The 23,865-nt window shown below is 38.4% G+C and overlaps 2 protein-coding genes across 2 annotated transcripts; both read right to left on the bottom strand.

Moving 5' to 3' along the window:
• Positions 1–4,510: 4,510 nt before the first annotated feature.
• Positions 4,511–5,452, bottom strand: LOC120877023 (olfactory receptor 5AL1-like). Its single transcript, XM_040259327.1, has one exon. It carries the CDS (start codon positions 5,450–5,452, stop codon positions 4,511–4,513), a length of 942 nt encoding a protein of 313 aa, XP_040115261.1.
• A 9,099-nt stretch (positions 5,453–14,551) lies between these two features.
• On the bottom strand, positions 14,552–15,493 carry LOC120877024 (olfactory receptor 5AL1-like). The gene has a single exon (XM_040259328.1). It carries the CDS (start codon positions 15,491–15,493, stop codon positions 14,552–14,554), a length of 942 nt encoding a protein of 313 aa, XP_040115262.1.
• Between the last annotated feature and the right edge of the window lie 8,372 nt (positions 15,494–23,865).

Below are 23,865 nucleotides of genomic sequence, written 5' to 3' on the forward strand. Positions count from 1 at the left end.
GAAATGATAAAGGAAAAGAGCTTTTGCCCCAAGTGTGGTGACTTTTCCCTTCACTTTCTTTTCCAGAGTATGTGACCCCAATGAAAGAGTCATTCATTGTGCCAGATTCAGGCTCATCTATCTTTCAAATTATTTTTGCAATTAAACAAATAATTTAAATTTAGTTTGTAAAGAATTTGGATCAATGTTCAAAACCAGTTCATTTCAGTTGCTCAGTCCTGTCCAACTCTTTGTGACCCCATGGACTGCAGCACGCCAGGCTTCCCTGTTCATCACCAGTTCCTGGAACTTACTCAACTCATGGCCATCAAGTCGGGGGTGTCATCCAACCATCTCATCCTCTCTTATCTGTTTCTCCTCCTGCCCTCAAACTTTCCTGGTATTAGGGTCTTTTCCAATGAGTCATCTCTGCATCAAATGGACAAGGTTTTGGAGCTTCAGCCTCAGCACCAGTCCTCCCAATGAATATTCAGGACTGATATTTCCTTTCGGATTGACTGGTTTGATCGCCCTGTAGTCCGAGGGACTCTTGAGAGTCTTCTCTTACTCCATAGAGTTTTACCAAAATTAAACTAATTTTTTTCTAGTTATTAGCTACATGCTTATTAAAGTACTACAAAAACTGTTTGGGACTTTTTTATTTTTTAAATACCCATCTCAGTAGAGTGTTATAAAAATTAGCTGATACCATTGATTTAAAGAGTTTCATCCAGCACCAGACACACAGAAGACGATTCAACTGAGTTTATCTCTGTTTTTACTTTGAAAAGTGGAACTAAATAAATTAATATTTTATTAATGCAATCCTTACTAAATGTAAAAAATAGCTTAAATTTTGTTTCAAGAAAATATATGCTTATTTTAATAGCAGGAATGGAAGAACCAAAAAAATTCAGTTTCAAATATGTTCACAAACACAAGAAAAACTAAATTTAAAATGGCCATTCAAAAGTAAACTTAAAATGGCCAATTAGGTAAGTGAGTGAGTGAGTGAGTGATATTTGCTCAGTCCTGTCTAACTCTTTGAGACCTGCCAGACTCCTCTGTCCATGGAATTCTCCAAGCAAGCATATTTGAGTGGGTTGTCATTGCTACCCAACTGTAGTTTTGATTTGCATTTCAATAACAATTAGTGATATTGAGCATCTTTTCATGTATTCTTTTACTATCTATATGTCTTCTTTGGAGAAATGTCTATCCATCTTCAAAATATCTACAGACAATGCATGCTAGAGAGAGTATAGAGAAAAAAGAACCCTCCTATACTGTTGGTGGGGATGTAAATCAGTATAACCACTACGGAGAACAGTATGGAAGTTCCTTAAAATGAAACTACAGCTGCTGTCTGTGTCCTTACTTGCTTATTCATGTCCGATTCTTTGCAACCTATGGACTGTCACCCACCAGGCTCCTCTGTCCATGGGGATTCTCCAGGCAGGCATACTGGAGTGGGTTGCCGTGCCCTCCTTTGAATGATCTTCCCCACGCAGGGCTTGAAACAAGGTCTCCTGGGCAACTTTACCAGCTGAGTTACTGGGGAAGCCCACCTGGACATATATCTGAAGAAAACCATAATTTCTAAGAATACATGCATCTCAATGTGCATTGCAGCACAATTCGCAATAGCCTGGATATGGAAGCAACTTAAATGTCCATCAGCAGAGGAAAGGATAAGGAAGATGTGGTACACATGTACAATGGAATCTCCAGTTCGGTTCAGTTCAGTCACTCAGTCACGTCCAGCTCTTTGCAACCCCATGAATCGCAGCACGCCAGGCCTCCCTGTCCATCACCAACTCCTGGAGTTTACCCAAACCCATGTCCATCGAGTTACTGATGCCATCCAGCCATCTCATCCTCTGTCATCCCCTTCTCCTCCTGTCCCCAATCCCTCCCAGCATCTGGGTCTTTCCCAGTGAGTCAACTCTTCACATGAAGTGGCCAAAGTATTGGAGTTTCAGCTTCAGCATCAGTCCTTCCAATGAACACCCAGGACTGATCTCCTTTAGGATGGACTGGTTGGATCTCCTTGCAGTCCAAGGGACTCTCAAGAGTCTTCTCCAACACCACAGTTCAAAAGCATCAATTCTTCGGCACTCAGCTTTCTTCACAGTCCAACTCTCACACCCATACATGACCACTGGAAAAACCATAGCCTTGACTAGACAGACCTTTGTTGGCAAAGCAATATCTCTGCTTTTGAATATGCTATCTAGGTTGGTCATAACTTTTCTTCCAAGGAGTTAAGCGCCTTTTAATTTCATGGCTGCAATCACCATCTGCAGTGATTTTGGAGCCCCCAGAATAAAGTCAGACACTGTTTCCACTGTTTCCCCATCTATTTCCCATGAAGTGATGGAACCAGATGAATGGAATCTTACTCAACCATAAAAAAGAATGAAACAATACTAATAACAGGAACAAGGATGGACCTAGAGACTGTCAAAGTGAGTGAAGTAAGTCAGAAAGAGAAAGACAAATATATAATATCCTTTATATGTGGAATCTACAAAAATGGTACGGATGAACTTGTTTGCAAAACAGAAATAGAATTACAGATATAGAAAAGAAACTTATGATTGCCAAGGAAGGAAAGACAGATGAGTGAATTTGGAGATTGGGACTGACATATATACACTGTTCTGTATGAAATAGATAACTGATGAGAACCCACTGTATAGTACAGGGATCTCTATTCCGTGCTCTGTGGTGACCTAAATGGGAAGTGAATCTAAAAAAGAGTGGATATGTGTATATGTGTAACTAATTCACTTTGCTGTGTGGCAGGAAACTAATGCAATATTGTAAAGCAACTACACCCCAACAAAATTAATAAAAGCAATTTTGATGAAATTTAGGGGCAGTGGGAGATAGGATGGGCTTCCCAGTTTGTGCTGGTGGTAACAACCTGCCTGCCAATGCAGGAGAAGCCAGGGCCCCTCTTCCTTCCCTGGATCGGGAAGATGCCCTGGAGGAGGGCACGGCACCCCACTCCAGTATTCTTGCCTGGAGAATCCCATGGGCAGAGGAGCCTGGTGTCCATGGGGTCACAAGCACGCACACATGCGTGGGAAGTAGGATGGCTTTAGAATAGCTCAGTGGTGTGGACACTGCTCAGCATCTCAATGGTGTGGGCAATGCACTTTTAGAGAATAATTATGCCAGATGTTCAACATGAAGCTGTTTGCACTTCTGAAATATAAAATTTTTCTATCTTAAAGGGTTCATATTGCTGGTTCCATTTATATCAAACTGTAGGAAATAAGCAGTCAGACATGACTGAAGCAAACTAGCATGCAGCATGCATGTAAGAATAGCAAAGCAATCATAGTGACAGGCGTCAGGTGGTGGCTGCCCAGGGTCAGCAGAGAAGGAACCCTGGGGGATGGGATGAACTTGTTCAGCATTTTCATGTGGAGATGTTTCAAAACTTATCAAATTGAGCACTTTAAATATGTACAGCTGAAAAAGTCATTTATATCCATTTGAAACTAAAATGAAAAGGAATGAAATTGTTTTAATGTTGACAATACAATAACTTGTTAGCTTTTATATTTTCATTTTGTTGATTTTAAAATAAATCATATCACATTGCCAACTCTTTCTAAAAAGGCTATGCATGCAATAGCAATGCTGAAAATAATGTTACTAATTAGGTGTAATAGTTAACACTCATGAAGTGCTTGGCATGTACTATGAACTATGTAAGCCTTTTATAGTCATAATCTTATTCAATCTTCACAATCAGTCCAGGACAAAAGAACTATTACTATTATAGATGAAGAAACCAAGAAAAAGAGATGTGAAATATAATAATTTACGTAAGATAACAGCTATTACTTGGAAAACTAAAATTGTTGGCCAAACTGTGTGAAGGAAGAGTCCATGTTCCTAGTCACAACTGATACAGAACAAGCAAAGAGTTATATGGCAGGAAAGAGCTCTAGTGAACTAAACTGACACAGTGTCAGGATCGGGGTCACCAAGGGCTCAATGTCAAGGTGGCTCTGCTGGTGCTACTCTTTGAGCTGAATGCAAGAAGAGGAGTGTTAGGAACATTATTCAGCGTGTTGGAAAAAAAAATCTTGCTTTAATCTTTGCCTTATTTTCCAGATTATCTATGCAGCAATCTGAAATATAAGATAGCAAATGTTGGTCTATCTTAGTATGACCCATATGACACAGAATTCAGATAAAGTCACTATGCCCGATGTTCCATTTCTTTAATTATAAAGATGTCTTTTCAAATAGGTTAAAATATCTCTATCTCTGTTACACTCTCGGTGTTTCCTGGTTTGTCTGTCTCTTTCTCCTTTTACAATTTAACACCTCAAAATTTACAAAATGCCTTTCACGTGTAAATCACCAAGAATGACAGAGGGGGTAAGACACAGAGTATATATGAACACTGAAATTGAGGAATTTGACCCTATCATTTATCAGCATTTTGACTCGAGATAAGCCTCAACTCCAAGTCCGCTGATTCCTCCCTGTCCTTGATTTTTTTCAGTTATTTGATAGCCAAATGCAACTTTTCTATAATTCTCTTCAGTGCATTCTTTACTTCCTGATTCCTCAAGCTATAGATCAGTGGGTTTAACATGGGAATCACTACCACATAGAACACGGAAGCAAATTTATCTGTGTTCAGAGAATGGCTTGAATTGGGCAGGAGGTACATAAAAATGATTGTTGCATAAAATATGGTGATGGAGGTGAGATGGGAAACACAGGTAGAAAAGGCTTTTTGCCTTCCTTCAGCAGAACGGATCCTCAGAATGGCAAAGAGGATGAAAATATAAGAAATGATCACAATCAGTAGAGAGCAAAGGGTGTTGAGTCCAGCAATGATTAACAGCATCAGCTCTTTGACGTGAGTGTCAGAGCAAGCCAGCGCAACCAAGGGAACGTCATCACAGTAGAAGTGGTTGACCCTATTGGAGCTACAGAAAGACAAGAGGAATGTTGCGACTGTCTGCGCAAGACCCACAGCGAATCCGTAAATATATGTGCTAGCAATGATCCGAATACAGAGATTTTTAGGCATGAGGATGGCATAGAGTAAAGGATTGCAAATGGCAACATACCTATCATAGGCCATGATTGAGAGCAAATACTGTTCACAAACCACAAATGTGATGAAGCAGCACAGCTGAACGGCACACGCATAAAATGTTATACTGTTAACTTCACACAGAAAACTCACCAAGGTGTTTGGGGTGACAGACGAAGTAAAAGAAAAATCAATGAAAGCCAGGTGGCTGAGAAAAAAATACATGGGTGTGTGAAGCTGCGGGCTGACTTGTATTAGCACAATCAAACCAAGATTACCCAGGACACTAGCAACATAGATTACTAGGAATACACCAAAGAGAGTGGCTTGAAGTTCTGGATTATCTGTGAGTCCCAAGAGGATAAACTCAGACACTGCGGAATAATTGCCTTTTGCCATAGTAGAGATTTAACAATAAATTTTTGTTTTTAACAATAAAACCCCCTAGAGCACACAGTCTGAGTATTCTTGTCTCCCTTAGAGATAATCAAGCAGATGTTGGGAACTGATTCTGATCTACCCTGATCTTATGTTGAATACATTCAAAGGAGACTCTCCATGCAAATCTGGTTTCCGAATGAAGTAATTTGTTCTCTGCAGAATTTCCAAAGTATGAAATTCTGTGGGGTTTGGAAAGATAGAAAGATGGCATTCTATTTAAAATCTAACATAATTGAATAATTTATCTATTTTTAATAAAAGAAAATAAAGACAGAGTTATTTGAGCACAAGTAATTTTTTAATTGTTGAAATGCTTCAAACATGCTAAATCTTTGAAAATTGTTAATTAACAGAAAACAATAAATTAAAAAAATAATTTCAAAAGGGGTAGTATGAAAGGTAAATTTAAATTCTGACAATCTCTATATCAACTGTTTCAGGACATCATTTTATTCTGTTCTCTTACTATGACTTCTAGTTTTCTTTCAATTACTATGTAAATATTTGGGAATTAAAGGGAGAAAAGCCCTTAGAAACATAGATAGTCTTGCTTTTTCTGAAATATGCATAGGATGATTAAAAATACATTAAATAATTCAGAAAACATATTTATCAAGTGGCTCCTAACATCTAAAGCAAAACAGGAGAAGAAAAAATCAATATAATTTTGTAGAACTAAAAGCCAATTTCTGGTTTATTAAAAGAAACGGCTTTTAATGATCTTCATTTGAGCAGAAATGTTTGATTTTTTAAATTTTTCTACTATTTTATCTCAGATCATCTTTCACCTATCAACTAGTGATAAGCTGTCCTCTTCATTTTCAGATATGGAAGCTGAGAGTGAGAGCTTGAACCCTCTTGCTGTTTCATGATTAGTGTGGGGTGAAGCAAAATAGCTCATGAATTAGTTCTGGACTCCCTGACTTCAATTCATAGTTTATAGAAATGAACTCCTTTCATAGAAGCAAGAGTTTCCCCATTAATCAGAAAATTTTGGAAAGGTGATCTCTAAGTCTGTCCACCTTAAGTGCTCAAAATAGTGCCTTTCATGCAGTATGTGCTAAGTGAGTAAATTTTAGCTCTTAAAATGGGCTTCCCACGTGGCAGTGCAGTAGCAAAGAATCCTTCTGCCAGTGCAGGAGATGTGGGGTCCCCGTGTTGGCAGAATCTCTGGAGGAGGAAATGCAACTCACTCCAGTATTCTTGCCTGGAAAAGCCCATGGACACAGGAGCCTGGCTGGCTACCATCCATGAGTCAGACATGACTGAGCGCGCACACATGGTTTTCATTCCATCAGTATTCATAGTATTCAGATTTAGGCTTATTCTCAAAAGAAAAGACTGTGCAATCCCATCACACCCATGGCTGTAGCTTATTCTTTTTGCAGTATTTTGAGGTCTTTTTCCATTGCCTCATTGACTTGTGATCTCAGATCCTTACCTTTCCTGGCTCTTAATTTTTCTCCTATTTATATTTCTCTGATGTGTTGGAGTCTGTGTAGCTCTTGCTCTGACGTTACCAAACTCACCAATATCTTCAGTCATTTTAGTTTCCTTTCTTTAAACTGAAACTTGGAGCATCCTTGAAAATGTATTTCTCTCCAGGTTTCCAAAGGCTGTTCCATTTGAAACTATCCACATATGTTAAATCTGGCAGGTGAAATAAGGCATTGTTCCTGTTGGAACATTCTTTCCTGTTTTTTGGTATGTCTCGCGTTCAGGTACACTTCCCTGATGCTTAGAGGCTTGTCCCCATATTCACTGCCATCACATATGCTTCCAGGTCACTCCCTCTTATTCACTGAAGGCTCTGGTATTGACGCCATCATGTTTGTCTTCCACAAATTTGCCATCAGCATCATAAACACCACTTATTTCGTACCTTGGCTTCTTACATCCTTGATCTTGGAATCAGGGACCCCACTGCTATTCCACTTGAGCATCTTATTCCTGTGATTCCATTTTGAAGCTTGTTTTATGTGACAATTGATAAAACAGTAGCTATCCAAAATCAAAAACTTATCCTATGACCACAACTTTCTGGATTTTCCTTTCACATCAGTTATGACACTACAGCGTTTTATGTATCCACTCAATCACTTTAACCCTAAGTATCCTTTACCTACTGTTGCCTCCTTTATTCAAAGCTCACCCTAAACACCTTAGACTCTGTGATCAATTGCCGTGATGACTCTTTCACAACATACAAATTCTCTTTCTAATATATAAACTTATATTTTGGTTCTCAAGCTGCTTTGTTCATCTCATATGTTCATCCTCTACTAATTTATTTGATCTTCCCCATCAGTTTAAAAACAAGATACATGCTGAAATCATTGCTAATGACCTGTGACTTCTCTTCCTTTTCCTCTATCCATCAACCCCTCTCCTCTTCATTCTTTCAGTACTAAACATCCTGGAAAGTCACTTGCTTCATCTTTAGCATTTAGATATCAACTTGTATTCTGAAATTGTTCTCACCATAATTGTAATACAATCACTCATCCCAAGTTCCCCAACAATCTCCTTCTTCCTGTAGACAGTGGAGACTTCTTCCTTGTTGTCTCTGTAGCCCCACATATCGTTCACACTGGTTTTCATGAAAACCATCGTTTTGGTTTGGTTTGGTTTGGTTTGGTTTGCAAGTCATCAGAATCCCATCTTTCTGTCCACTTTTACTCTTCTTGGTGGCTCCATCCCCTGGGTTTATGTTTTAATTAAAGCATTACTTTACGTTTCGTTCCTAAGCCATCCTGGGTCATTTTTTGCACACTCTTGTGAAGCTCTCAGCAAATGTTCTGGGGATGGTTGTCACCTTTGTGTCACAAAAGTCTAAATTTCTAGGCCAGATTTCGCCTCTGATCTCTAGGTATATATTCAAGAGATTCCCAGACAACTTCATTTAGGTATTCCCAAAGTACCTAAATATAACATGTTCAAAAGGAAATTCAGCAATTCAAAAACCATCCTATATTTTTCATCTACTTTGAAGCATGCATGCATTTTCTAACTCAGCAAGTGGTGTCATCTTCCAGCCAGTTATTCAGGCACAAAGGCAAGAAAATATACTGCATATATCTTTCTAAACTCCACTGATAAAAATTAGATATTGAGCATACTAATTATTTAACCTATTTTTTTTTCAAACCTGTCTGCTTGTAATTTAGGCTTCTATCACAACTTACTATATTATTGTCCAAACATTTATCTTATCCATCCTTTCTCTGTTCATTGTAACTTTCTAACATGCAAATCATAGCTTACTATTTCCTATTGACATCGGATAGAGTCCAAAATGTTGGCTAACTTAACCTTTGATAAGCAACCTCTTCTTTTCAGACTAGTCTCACTTCTTGTGACATTGTTCATGTAATTCCCAGGCTTCAGCCATCATGCATACTATCTGTCTCTCAGATGTGGTCATGAATCTTGTACATAGTTAAAGCAGAAACCCTTCCTTCTGTCTTTACAATCTAGATGGCTTTATCTTTCTATGTATCCATCAGATCTCAGGTGAAATTTCACTTCTTCCTAGAAGTGTTTCATTACTTCTCAAGTGTTACATCTAAAAATTTATTCACCTATTAATTGCTTTGTAAAATAATCTAAATTTCACATTTTTGAAAAAAGCCGATAGTTATTTACCTTGTAGGAGCTAGTACTGTTTAGAAACTTCATATATACTAGTAGAATAATGGAACAAATAAATACAAGTTTTGTGTTATGCTAAACCCTTTTCTACTACTTCAGTTACCTTGATTTTTCCTCACTGCCTGCTACCTTTAAGCAACCCACAATGAAACCAAAAAAGCATCCAATATACCTTGTGGCAAATTCTGTGAATGTCAACAAAATTTAACAGTACTTAACTGTAGTGAGTATATTTTGTATTATTTGTTGGTCCCTCCAGAATGTGTTCCCTGTGTTGCATAATTTTAAGCAATTTCTGAACAAAACAATGTAATGATGTCTCACAGCATAAACAATCATTATGGCTAATCTTTTGGGACTCAGTTTGCTTAACAGACAGGGATTGATCACTTGAAATTTCAGATCATTCTGCTGAATCTATATAAAATAAAACATTAATAATTACTAGCAAAGATTATTTTAACATGTGGGAAAACAACTCAGAAATGTTTAACTGTTTTTATTTACTTTTTTATACTTTAGTATGAGCTTTATTGGGGTTTGCAGGGGCACTAGTGGTAAAGAACTCTCCTGCCAATGAAGGATACATAAAAAATAGGAGTTCAAACCCTGGGTCGGGAAAGATACCCTGTAGGAGGACATGGTAACCCACTCCAGTATTCTTGCCTGGAAAATCCCTTGGACAGAGGAGCCTGGTGGGCTACGGTCCACAGGGTCACAAAGAGTCAGACACGATTGAAGTGACTTAGCACGTATACATGCACATGAGACTTATTAAAGTTTAATTTTCTAAGAAGTCAGTGCACATTAAAGCAGTGAGTTAACTTTGCTGCTGGACTTTGCAAGGCTAACGAGTAATAGTTTAGAGTGCACCAAAGATCCAGCCCTACATCTGCAACCCGCTCAGTTATCTGTCGGGTTGTGGAATAACAACTAAGCCCTGAGTTTAGAAGCTTGGAGGCACATTTAGTTCAGTCTCAGAAAATTGTTGTTTGAACATTCTGTTCAAAGAAGAAAATAGTTTAAAATTAACTTTATTTTTTCCTGAAGTCTAATAGAAAGCACTTAAAGGCATGCAAATCAGAGATAAATGAATACTTCTTTTCTTCAAACTCTCTAACAAATTCTCCTCATTCCACGCATGTATAGAGTGATAAATAGAAAGACATACTGATAGAAAATTCATAGACAATGCTTATTACAAAGAAAGAAAGAACAGTTATTATTAAATGTGGACATTTTATCCTAGGAAGACTGTTATGATTTTTATAACACCATTTTCTCTAGTAGAATAAAAGTGTAAATGACAAAGAACCTTAAACATAAATTGTACAGAAGTCATCATATTTGTTTGCATTTTATTTCTAACCAATCTATAATGATTTAACTCTGTGGTTTTTCTTAGAGGCTTGGTAGAAATTCAAGAAAGTTTAAAAGAGATCTATCATGTATGGCAAAACCAATACAATATTGTAAAGTAATTAGCCTGGTGGGCTACAGTCTGTGGGGCCACAAAGAAGAGAACACGGCTTAGAGACTAAACAGCAAGGAGTAACTACTGCAGAAGAGGTCTGCACTGATGAGAAGGATTGGAAAACCCATCACAGGCATACTCGCCACCTTCCCTTCCCCCTCACAGCCCCAGGGACACCATGGACGGCATAGTCACAGTGTCAGGAATGAAGACCATGTATGTTTCTGAAAACACGGCTCCTTCCTACTGCTGCCAATGCTGAGTGCCCAATCTGTTAGAAGCAGAGACCTATGCCAAGGCCTGAGTGTGAAACCCCTCTTTTGAGATAAAAATCAGAAACACATGATACAACAGTTATATCAGACTCCTTGAATGTTGGACAGGACAGCAGTCCGTCCTCACTGAAATCAATATGTTGAAAAGGAATATTTCTTCCCAAGACCCATTATCCTAGGATGTGTCATCTTGCAATAGTTTAAAGGGCATTTTGTTCTTTAAATAATAAGCCATACAATATTCCCTCAGAAGAAATACACTCACTCTACAGCAGTGAAAGTTTGACATGGCCATGGCATATAATGAATGGTCTTAACCGATTATCTCTTGTCAAGACCCAGTTGGCTTGATTGGACTTATGAATGGCAACCTGACCACACAGCCAAGTCACCAGCTCAGAAAATGATTGGGCCGCATTAGTGCACCGTCCTCCATGATACACCGTAGATAATGAACTGATGAGAACATAAGTTATAGTGTCCCTCACAGCGTGCGATCATGGGTCTGGGAGCAAAGACGTGCTAGTAGAATGGATGCTTCTCGTCATTACATCCTGGGACCAATTTTCTGATTTTATGTCTCCTATTCATTCCTATCATATTAGGCTCACTTGATTGTAGGATGAGAATCCCAGAGGGCAAATATTTGCACTAGCAGCTCAATTAGTGTTTTAAGAAACTGGAATCTTTGACTACTTCACACCAACAGACTGGCAGACAAGGAAGGACTTAGTGAGCCAGTTAAGGTGATCAACTCAGATTTACTTAAGAAATTAGGGGTAGCCATGCACAATGGAGCCAGGAAAAAAAATATGTGAAACACAAGAATTCATATGGCATCTTTAGAACTTCTGTGCCCAGTGATAATGCCACTGCTAGTGGGAGACTGCACAAACTATTCATACAAATTAACAAAGATGGGGCAATTAATTTCTCAGTAATCATGCAGAATAAAATTTACATCACTGCACCCAGAAGTAATCAGTGGAGTTAAAGTGCAGGCTGAACATAAAAAGGACAGTGCTTAAATGATCATGTAAAAATGTTCAACCAGGAGAGCTTGTGTGTTTCATACAAAAATAAACACATTTTTTACCATACAAATAAACAATTTATCCAAAGGATTTGAAAACATGCATCTACATAAAAATATGCATAGAGATATTTATGGATTATTTATTCATATTTGTTAAAATTTTGAAGCAACCAAGATGTCCTTCAGTAGGTGAATAGATAAATAAATTGTGGTACATCCAGACAAAGGAATCTTATTCAAAGCTAAAAAGAAATGAGCTATTAGCTTTGAAAAGACACAAAGGAAACTTAAATGCATATTACTAAGTGAAAAAAGAAAACCAGAGAAAGCTACATACTATATAGTTACAACTCTATGACATTTTGGAAAAGGCAAAACATCAGAGACGATCAGAAAATCCATGTTTGCCATGGATGAGGGCAGTGGGGACCAGATGAATAGACAGAGCAGAGAGAATCCTTCAGTTCAGTTCAGTCGCTCAGTCGTGTCCAATTCTGCGACCCCATGAATCACAGCATGCCAGGCCTCCCTGTCCATCACCAACTCCCAGAGTTCACTCAGACTCACGTTCTTTGAGTTAGTGATGCCATCTAGCCATCTCATCCTCGGTCGTCCCCTTCTCCTCCTGCCCCCAATTCCTCCCATCATCAGAGTCTTTTCCAATGAGTCGAGTCTTCGCATGAGGTGGCCAAAGTACTGCAGTTTCAGCTTCAGCATCATTCCCTCCAAAGAAATCCCAGGGCTGATCTCCTTCAGAATGGACTGGTTGGATCTCCTTGCAGTCCAAAGGACTCTCAAAAGTCTTTTCCAACACCACGGTTCAAAAGCATCAAATCTTTAGCACTCAGCTTTCTTCACAGTCCAACTCTCACATCCATACATGACCACAGGAAAAACCATAGCCTTGACTAGATGGACCTTAGTCAGCAAAGTAATGTCTCTGCTTTTGAAAATACTATCTAGGTTGGTCATAACTTTTCTTCCAAGGAGTAAGCATCTGTTAATTTCATGGCTGCAGTCACCATCTGCAGTGATTTTGGAGCCCCCCAAAAATAGTCTGACACTGTTTCCACTGTTTCCCCATCTATTTCCCATGAAGTCATGGGACCAGATGCTATGATCTTCGTTTTCTGAATGTTGAGCTTTAAGCCAACTTTTTCACTCTCCACTTTCACTTTCATCAAGAGGCTTTTTAGTTCCTCTTCACTTTCTGCCATATGGTTGTGTCTTCTGCATATCTGAGGTTATTGATATTTCTCCCAGCAATCTTGATTCTAGCTTGTGTTTCTTCCAGTCCAGGGTTTCTCATGATGTATTCTACATAGAAGTTAAATAAGCAGGGTGACAATATACAGCCTTGATGTACTCCTTTTCCTATTTGGAACCAGTCTGTTGTTCCATGTCCAGTTCAAACTTAGGGCAGTGAAAATACTCTGTTCAGTAGTGCAATGAGGGATTAAGTCATTACACATTTGACCAGAATCATAGAATGCATAATACCTGGAGTGATACCTAATCTAAATTATGGACATTGTGTGATTAAGATACATCAATGAAGATTCATTTATTGTAACAAGTGCATCATTTTGGTGAGTGGTGTTGATAACTGGGAGGTTATGCATCTTTAACAGTAAGGGATATAAGACCAAAGCTCTGAATTTCCCTCTCAATTTTGTTGTAAATATAAAACTTCTCTAAAAAATAAAGCCTTTCAAAACATGCCCAACCATATAAATGTAACACTATAAAGATAATAATAAGCTCATTTTATGGACATTTTAAAACCAAAACACTTTAACCAAGCAACGTATTATATTTAACTTCTGTTCAACAGAGGAAAAAATTTTACATGGTGTTTATACTATTTGCATAGCTCATGTCTCTCAAGATAGCCTAAAATCCTCAATATTAGATAGAAGTGAGACAAAATCATGATTTTAAAGTGCTTTATTTTTCATCTCTATTGACAAAGCATTTTATGTTCATAGAGAATGGATAGTTTCTATCTCATTTTTAGAATTTGACCATTAAAATATTTCTGAGATATCTATTACATGCAAGTCAAAATAGGAAAATATCTGTTTTCAAGGAGGAAATAAGACATCAGCAAACTTAGTCACAAAGGACAAAGTCTCCTCTGTCTACTGATATGGAATCATTGTACAAGAATTGATTTAAAAAGTCCTAAATCTGTACCCTTATGGTAGAAAGTGAAGAAGAACTAAAGAGTCTCTTGATGAAAGTGAAACAGGAGAGTGAAAAAGCAGATCCACCCAGTCCATCCTAAAGGAGATCAGTCCTGGGTGTTCATTGGAGGGACTGATGCTAAAGCTGAAACTCGAATACTCTGGCCACCTGATGCAAAGAGCTCACTCATTTGAAAAGACCCTGATGCTAAGAAAGATTGAGGGCAGGAGGAAGAAGGGATGACAGAGGATGAGATGGTTAGATGGCATCACTGACTCAATGGGCGTGAGTTTGGGTGGACTCCTGGAGTTGGTGATGGACAGGGAGGCCTGGTGTGCTGCGGTTCATGGGGTCACAAAGAGTTGGACATGACTGAGCGACTGAACTGAACTGAACTGAAATCTATACCCAGCATATCTTTAGTAACAACACAATTATTTTTTATTCAAATACATCTTTTCAATAATTTTTCTCAAAGCATTTTTTACCTCCCAGTTCCTCAAGCTGTAAATCAGTGGGTTTAGCATAGGAATCACCACAGTATAGTAAACTGAGGCAAATTTGTCTGTATCTAGTGAGTGGCTTGACTTGGGCTGCAGGTACATAAAACTGAGGGTCCCATAATACATAGTAATAGAAAACAGGTGAGAGGCACAGGTAGAAAAGTCTTTCTGTCTCCCTGTAGCAGACTGGATCCTTATGATGGCAAAGATGATGAACGCATAGGATATGAGAACAATGAGAAGAGAACAGAAGACATTGAATCCTGCAATGGCTAATAACATTAGCTCTTTGACTCGCATATCAGAGCAGGCCAGAGCAATCAAGGGAACATCATCACAGTAGAACTGGTTGATCACGTTAGGGCCACAGAAAGCCATGTGGAATGTAGCCACTGCTTGTATGAGTCCCACCAGGAATCCATAAATATAAGAGCTAGTGACCATTTGGATGCAGAGTTTCCTAGGCATAAGAACTACATAGAGTAAAGGGTGGCATATGGCCACGTACCGATCATAAGCCATGACAGACAGCGTTAGTAATTCCCAAACTGAAAATGTGATAAAGCCACAGACTTGAGCGGCACATGCATAAAGTGACATGCTTTTAATTTCACGAAAAGTGTTTACAAGGGTGTTTGGTGTGATGGTGGAGGAACCGTAAAAATCCACAAAAGCCAGATGACAGAGGAAAAAATACATGGGTGTGTGAAGTTGAGGACTCACCTGTATTAGCACAATCAAACCAAGATTACCCAAGGCAGTAATCAAGTAGATCAACAATAAAACACAAAAGAAAATGAGCTGAAGCTCTGGGTTATCTGTGAGTCCCAAGAGGATGAACTCAGTAACTGCTGAATGATTGCTTTCTGCCATGAAATAAACGATTCTACAGTAAATTCCACCAGAGAACACACTCTGAATAATCTTGACTCTGTAAGGAATGATTAAGTGTGAGAAGGTATCCCTGGCTCTCCAGGATGTTATGCTAAATTCAGTTAAAGTAGAATCTTGATAAGGACTCTGAATTATGTATAAATTTACTTGTGAATTTACTGTAAAAATATTGGTCCAGGAGGAAATTCCACTAAGAAGCTGTAAAAGAAGAAAGGGAGAATTTCAATTAAAATTTTATAATCAATACAATAGCAAAGCCTGTGTTGTACTTTTCTTTAAAGGAAAAAAAAAACCATTCAGGATATAAAGTTGCTTTGATAGCAAATACATTAATATAATTTCTTAAGTTGTAAATTTCTTTCACAGAACTCATTTTATCATTTCATTAGAATATTAAAAATTAGCAAAATCAAGCATGGAAAGCATAAGTCAAAAATCAAAATACTAACAGTATGTATCTTTAGGGAACCAGTTTGGTATAATATTAAAATTTTCTTCATTTTGTTTATCTTCATATTCTATTTTTTCAATACATACATAATATTGATATTGAGGAAAACTGCATTGTGAAATTTTCTGGCTATCTTTTGGGAAAATACACACTAGTGAACAATTTTCCAGATTGTAAAATGTTTTCAAATAATTAAGATATGTTTTTAAGCTCTATCTTGAAGTATCAAATTGTCCCAAGTGAATAGCATTTGGACAGCATTTAGAAGAACCTCATTTCACGAAAGATTGATACAGACCCAAGGTGGATTCTCAGTGCTCAAAAACTGGTACAACTGAATTTGTTCCCATCCTTTCTTAACAGGGCATAGGATAAGTTAATATGATTTTCCTTTATCACTGTATTGTCTCAGGTTACTTCACATATACCTTAAAACATGACAAAATAAACATAAGAGCTCCTCCCACACTAAATTTGGATTGGCATCCCCTTGAAAACTTATCTTGGTTATTCCTTTCTCTTTCTGTTCCCATCACCAATTTTCAACCAAACTTATTGGAACAGGTATCTGTCCCCAATTTCGCAAATATATTTGTAACTATTTTCAGTCGCTAAGTTGTGTCTGAATCTTTGTGACCCCGTGGACTGCAACATGCCAGGCATCCCTGTCCTTCACTACCTCCCAGAGTTTGCTCAAATTCATGTCCTCTGAGTCATTGATGCCATCCAAACATCTCATCCCATCTCAACTTCTTCTCCTCCTGTCCTCAATCTTTCCCAGCACCAGGGTCTTTATCAATGAGGCTGCTCTTCACATCAGGTAGCTGGAGTATTGCAGCTTGAACTTCAGCATCAGTCTTTCCAGTGAATATTCAGGGTTGATTTCCTTTAGGATTGACTGGTTTGATCTTGCAGTCTAAGGGAATCTCAAGAGTCTTCTTCAGCACAACACTTTGAAGCATAAATTCTTCGGCACTCAGCCTTCTTTATGGTCCAACTCTCACATTTATACACGACTATTGGAAAAAATGATGGCTTTGACTATACAGACCTTTCTCAACAAAGTGATGTCTTGGCTTTTTAATATGCTGCCTAGATCTGTCATAGCTTTTTTTCCAAGAAGCAAGCATTTTTTAATTTCAAGGCTGCAGTCACCATCCACAGTGATTTTGGAGCCCAAGAAAGTAAAATGTGTCAGTTTCCACTTTTTCCTCTTCTATTTGCCATGAAGAGTTGGGACTGGATGCCATGATCTTAGTTTTTTGAATGTTGAGTTTTAAGCCAACTTCTTTACTCTCCTCTTTCACCCTCATCTAGAAGGACTTTCTGCCGTTAGAGTGGCTCTTTGTGATCCAATGAATTGTAACCCACAAGGCTCCTCTGTCCATGGAATTTTCCAGGCAAAGATATTGGAGTGGGTTACCATTTCATACTCCAAGGGATCTTCACAACTCAGATACGTAACCTGCATCTCTTATGTCTCCTGCTCTGACAGGCAGACTGTTTACCACTACTGCCACCCTGGAAGCTCCATTTATAACTTAACAAGGTGTAATCCACCTCTCTTTCCCGTTAAAACAAAAAAATTCCCTGAGCATGTTTATTATCAACTTCCCTATTTTCAAATCCAATAAAACCTGTATTTTTCGGCAGCACTGTAGCCCTGAACTCTATGGAATATAAGTTTGGATTCTAAAGCAAAGCAGTCTTTATTTGTTCATTTTGATTCTCAACCTTGGAGTCTGTTCCTATTACTATGCTTTAGATGGCATGTTCTTTGTGTTCTCTCCAAAGCTCCTTCCTCTTATTTTGGCACCTTCTTGATCAGTTATCCAAACCTATATGCTGAATAGGCATCTATATGCAGATTATGAGCAAATATATTAAGAAATTAATTTTCCAACTATCTTTTTTCTGCTACAGTTTTATACATCTAAATATCTCTCAGAAATTACCATTTATCAAAAGTAAAAATACTTTCATCAAAAGTATTGCACACAGAAAAGAATTTGATATTTCTGCACATGGGACCCAAAACGCAAGACTTGGAATATATATTTCCTAGCGCAATGAACGGGCTTCCCAGATGACATTAGTGGTAAAGAATCTGCCTGCCAATGCAGGAGACATAAGAGAAGTGGGTTCGATCCTTGGGTAGGGAAGATCCCCTGGAGGAGGAAATGGCAACCCACTACAGTATCCTTGCCTGGAGAATTCCATGGACAGAAGAGCCTGGCAGGCTCTAGTCCATGGGGTCACAAAGAGCCACAATGAACAGTGCCATTATCCATTTGCTCTCCAAATCAGAGGGCAATTTCTTTTACTATGCTTTCCTGGTCCTCATGCAATGTTCAGTTTGCCCCCTTACTGCTGATAAAGAATCTGCCTGTCAAAGCAGGAGCCCCAGTAGATGCGGGGTCAATGCCTGTGTTGGGAAGATCCCTGGAGGAGGAAATAGCAACCCACTCTAGTATTCTTGCCTGGGAAATCCCATGGACAGAGGAGCCTGGTGGGCTCCAGGGGGGCTACTCCAACGAGTCGAACCTGACTGAGTGACTAAACAATGACAACACTAACAACTTATCCCTTACACAATTTTCCAATCTGCTCATATTTATTGCTTTATTGGTCCAGGCACAATGATGCTTTGTTTGTTTACTTTTTTTGCAAATGAATCCTAACTTTTAGTCTTGTCCCCAGTCAGTCATTGTTCTCTGTTCCTCAAACATCAGCTTATGTGAAATTTTACAGAAACTTTATTCTTATTTTGTCCTGACGAAATCCTTCAGTGTCTTCCCATTGCCATTTGGATAAATTTCAAGCTCTTTCTAACAACGCCCTTGAAAACTTCATTTCTGCATCTCAGATCGGGTGCCTCCTGAAACATTTTTTATCTAGTTTCTACGTCACAGGTATTCCACATTGCTCTATATATTTGCGTATGAGACAAAATCTTATACATGCTTTATTCTCTTCCTAGAACACTTTTCCTCTGATATCGTTCTTTTTATTTGCCTGATTATCCTTCTACTTAGTTTTCTCTATTCTATTGAATCACTTCCTCTTAGAGGATTTCAAAGCAGTTTAAGTCCTCCTCCTATATACATTTTTGCAGCCACTAATTCCTTCATAATACTTAAACCACACTGTATTGAAGACAGCTATCAATATATCTATAACACAGCCTAAGCTTCAACTTCTTTTGGAAAGCAATAATATTTCTATCTTATATTCAATTTAAACATTACCTCCAACTGTACCTAGTATACAGAAGATGGTCAATAATTATCCTTAAATGATTAAGTGGATAAAAGTTATATTTTTGCACGTCCAAATTGTTTCCCTAAAAAAAGGATTGAGCACATTTTTCTACTACCTGCTGCCTTTCAATATTCAACATGTCATCATTCAATTCAACAACAAACCCCTAAGTAGTTCAGTGTACCTGAAAGGAATCTTTGTCAGGCCAGTAACATTTTAAATTACCTGGCTATTTATGAGACAACTTTGTATCTTGTGTATGTAATCCCTCAGGGAGATTTCTTTCTGTACCACATTCTTTTTAACAAACATTTAAAGACAATATAATTATACATACAAGAACATAATTATTTAATGTTTAGTAACTGGGGGAAAAACTGTTTCCCTTGAAAGGGTAGATCACTTTTTCAGCTATGTTTAGTTAAAGAATCCAGAGTTAAGGAAAATTTTAATGATCTCTTTTGGGAAGACAATTTGATTAGTTGCTATGTCTGCTTTGATTATTTGTTTTGAAGTCTGTCACATTGGCTTTATATTAAAATTATAAATTTATTTAAAATAAACGTTACATCTATGGGCCTTGTACTTAGTTTTTGGAAACCATTGGATAAAAATGACTTTCCCAATAAGTAACTTTTATTCCTTCCTTCTGAGATTAATGTTCAAATCAATATTATGACTGACAAACGATTAAAACAGTGTTTATTTATTTCTCTTCAGTATCCAGAAGATAAAACATACAAATCATAGGTCAATTGACATTTCACAGTAATATATGGACCACTCCATTCACAACTTGCTTTAAATGTCCAGCCAGATGATACCACATGTCTAACAAGAAAAGATACTAAGAATTTTGTTCACATAATGGGGCTTTCTAGGGAGAGGGGGTAAATTCCCAATCTGACCTGAAAATATGGCCAGGGGGAGTAATGGTTATGGGGCTTGAGGTTTTTTATTGTGATGAGTGAGTGAGACTGAGTGAGGATTCCCAAGTGCAGGAAAAGACTTGCAGGGTTTGAATCTTCTGCAAAGGAAGGAGTAGTGGGTTTCTTACTCCAGTTATGGACTAAAAGGACACAAAGTGGTGAAGCTGGAAAGCAGTAACTGGTCAAACAGTAAAAGACAGACTTAGACACTGCTCTCCATACCTCTTTATTTCATCAGGCTTCCCATCCTGTGATATCAGAGATGAATTTTATAATCATGCATTTGAATGCATCCTTTTCTGTCCCAAATAAGGAAGACTCTTTCTGTGATATAGGGTGAGGTTATTTGTGTAATGAAACAAAGGGAAAGGGCCAAGGAAGAGTGAGAAACAAAATTCTATGAGTTGGGAGTTGACTGAGATTTGGACAAAGGCACCCAAGAGGATGTGTCCTTGGGCTGCCCCAGGCCTTTCCGGTGAGCAGGCTTGGCCAGTGGACTCAGCATCCCAACCACGAGTCTCTCAGGAGCCTGTACCAGGAGTCTGCGAGGTGAGCCTGGACAACAGTCTGACCATGACCCAGCAAAGAGTCTGTCAGCTTGTCAGCTGGACTCTCCCAGTCCATGCCCAGCATACGCTGGTCCACTAGTAGTCTGCCAGGGGAGGAAGAGATGACACCCAGATTGAGGAATGGCAATACTCAGAGCCCACAATCAACAACCAGCCCAGAGCATGACCAGCCTCCTGAAGCTGCCTTGTCTGCAGGGTTAGAGAGGGCCCACCCAACCTCAAGGAGATGCTGGTGTCCAGGGAGCCTTAGTCAGGAGCTTGTTTTAAATGAAACATTCTGAATTCCTTGAAAAAAAAAAAACTTACTATGTATTAATTATTGTATTTTTGGTTCCTGGGCTGTTGCCAATGGCCTCGCTGTTTAGCCTGCCACATGGAAAGTTGCATACAGAGAGGTTTGTGGCCACACACAGTGGAAGCAAGTAGTGCTGATAAACTTGTCTTAGACTTTCTCCAAGTGGGCTAAGGTGAAGTCCCTGCAATCTAACATATCCTGATGTATTGGATTAATGTCGTGAGGCATCAGGGAAGGTCATTGAAAAAATTTCACGTGAAAAGGCATCTGCCTTTCTCAAATATACTACAAATTGGCGGAAGTTTTCGGGGGCTTGGGTTGGATCCTGAAGAGCATGTTTGAGGTTTATATGAAAATTGACCTCACGCTGTTTTTTGGAACCTTGTCAATTTGTATATGCTTGCTCTGTTGTGTCTGGTTCTTTGCAACCCCATGGAATGTAATCCACCAGGCTCCTCTGTCCATGGAATTTTCCAGGTAAGAATACTGGAGTGGGGTGCCTATTCCAGTGGTAAAGAATATACCTGCAATGCAGGAGATGCTGGAGTCATGGATTCGATCCCTGCGTGGGGAAGATCCCCTGGAGGAGGAAATGGCAACCCACTCCAGTATTCTTACCTGGAGAATCCCAAGGACACAGGAGCCTGGTGGGCTACAGTCCATGGGGTCAGAAAGAGACAGGACCAAAACAACCGAAAACACATGCAGGCATATATATGTAATCTCCCTTTTCTTGTGCTGTGCATATGCAGATGTTGAAATATAATGTTGTACACTTGAAACTTATATAATATTGTACACCAACGTTACCTCAATAAATAAAGAATGTAATACGCTAATGGGTATTGTGCCTTCAAGCAAGAGACTGTATCATAAACCATTTTTGAAACTTATTTCAGCTTTGAATTACCTTTTATAGATCATCACCATGAGTCTATAATATCTTGAAACATACTTGAGAAGACCCGTCTTAGGAGTACACAGCACATAGTACATAGTGATGCAGGCACAGTGGACTCTGTGGAAGTGACCCGGAATCTGACAGGTGGTGGCTATGATTTAAGCCTTCTCTGCTTGGGCCAGGAGGCACAATAAAAATGTTACCATGGATTTAGAGGTTGGTTTTCCTCTGTCACGCCTGCAAAGTACTTGACCTCCCAACATGAAGTAATGAAACTGAGTCTAAAAGAGCTGTATTTATCCTCCTAACTTAAAAGAGTTGAATACTTGAGAAGAGACCTTGATATATTCATTACTTTGGCTGTAATTTTAAGGTTGATCATAAAGTTACTAACAAATATACAGCCATTTAAAAATATTATACAAAATTGCATTTTAAATTTTTCTTAAAAAGTATGCTATATTGCTTTGTGACAAATTGTGACAAATGAAAACTACAGTCTTAGTAATAAGCCCTTATAAAGCAAAAGGCAATTGTGTTAAAACAAACTTTTAACACAATAGGGAAGATGCATGAATTGTTTTATTTATTTTCTTTAGGAAAAATATATTACTTTTAAGTATTACTGGCAAGAAGTTATAGCCTTTTAAAGTTACAAAGGATTATGAATCAGAACATCAAAATAAGAAATATGTTAAAAATATTATTCAATTAAAGCATTAAATTAAAATTAAATAGCAAATGCTAGATGACTTATTTAACTTTTTATTTTGACATAAATTCAGAGTTTCAAGAAAAAGTGCTAATATATTACAAAGAATTCCAGTACAACCTTCGCCCATATTCCTTAAATATTAACCATTTTAACACATTTTTTTTCTTTTAACTCTTGATTGTCAAAGACATGATGCCTCTTTATTTTTATATACTATTTTTTATAACATTTATTGTCTTCTCTCTAATTATACAAACAATACTTTTCATTGCCCACAAATAGAAACACAGGAAAACCTAAAGTAAAAATCAACCATCACCTGTAATCTGCATTCTCAGAGATAACCTTCATTTGCTTTTACTCCAGCGCCTACTTTTTCTTTCTTTTTTTTTTTTTAAAGTTGAATTATAGAATACTCATTGAAAGGAGTGATGCTGAAGCTGAAGCTCCAGTGTTTTGGTCATCTGATGTGAGAGTTGGACCATAAAAAAAAGCTGAGAGCTGAAAGATTAATGCTTTGAAACTGTGGTGTTGGGGAAGACTCTTGAGAGTCCATTGGACTGCAAGGAGATCAAACCAATCCATCCTAAAGGAAATCAGTCCTGGTTACTCATTGGAGGGACTGATACTGAAGCTGAAGCTCTGATAATTTGGCCACCTGATGCAAAGAACTGACTCATTTGAAAAGACCCTGATGCTGGGAAAGATTGAAGGTGGGAGGAGAAGTGGACGACAGAGGATGAGAGGGTTGTGTGACATCATCGACTTGATGGCCATGAGTTTGAGCAAGCTCTGGGAGTTGGTGATGGACGGGGAAGCCTGGCATGCTGCAGTCCACAGGGTCGCAAAGAGCTGGACACGACTGATCGACTGAAGTGAACTGAACTGATGCATATAGTTGACTCACCGGAAAACTCACTGATTTGAGTAAAGATTGAGGGATGAAGGAGAAGAGGGCATCAGAGGATGAGATGGCTGGATGGCATCACTGACGCAATGGACTTGAACTTGGGCCAACTCCAGGAGACGGTGAGGGAAGCCTGGGGTGTTGCAATCAAGGGGATCGCAAAGAGTCGGACACAACTGGGCGACTGAACAATGATAACAAAATAACTGACTTACAAGACTATGTTCATTCCATCTGCACAGCATAGTGACTGAATACTCTTATACGTTACAAAATATTTGTCTAGTTACTGTCTGTTCCGTGATTTGTCTAGTTACTGTCTG

The sequence above is a fragment of the Oryx dammah genome, unplaced genomic scaffold (genome assembly GCF_014754425.2).
Source record: "Oryx dammah isolate SB20612 unplaced genomic scaffold, SCBI_Odam_1.1 HiC_scaffold_17, whole genome shotgun sequence".
Taxonomy (NCBI): Eukaryota; Metazoa; Chordata; class Mammalia; order Artiodactyla; family Bovidae; genus Oryx; species Oryx dammah.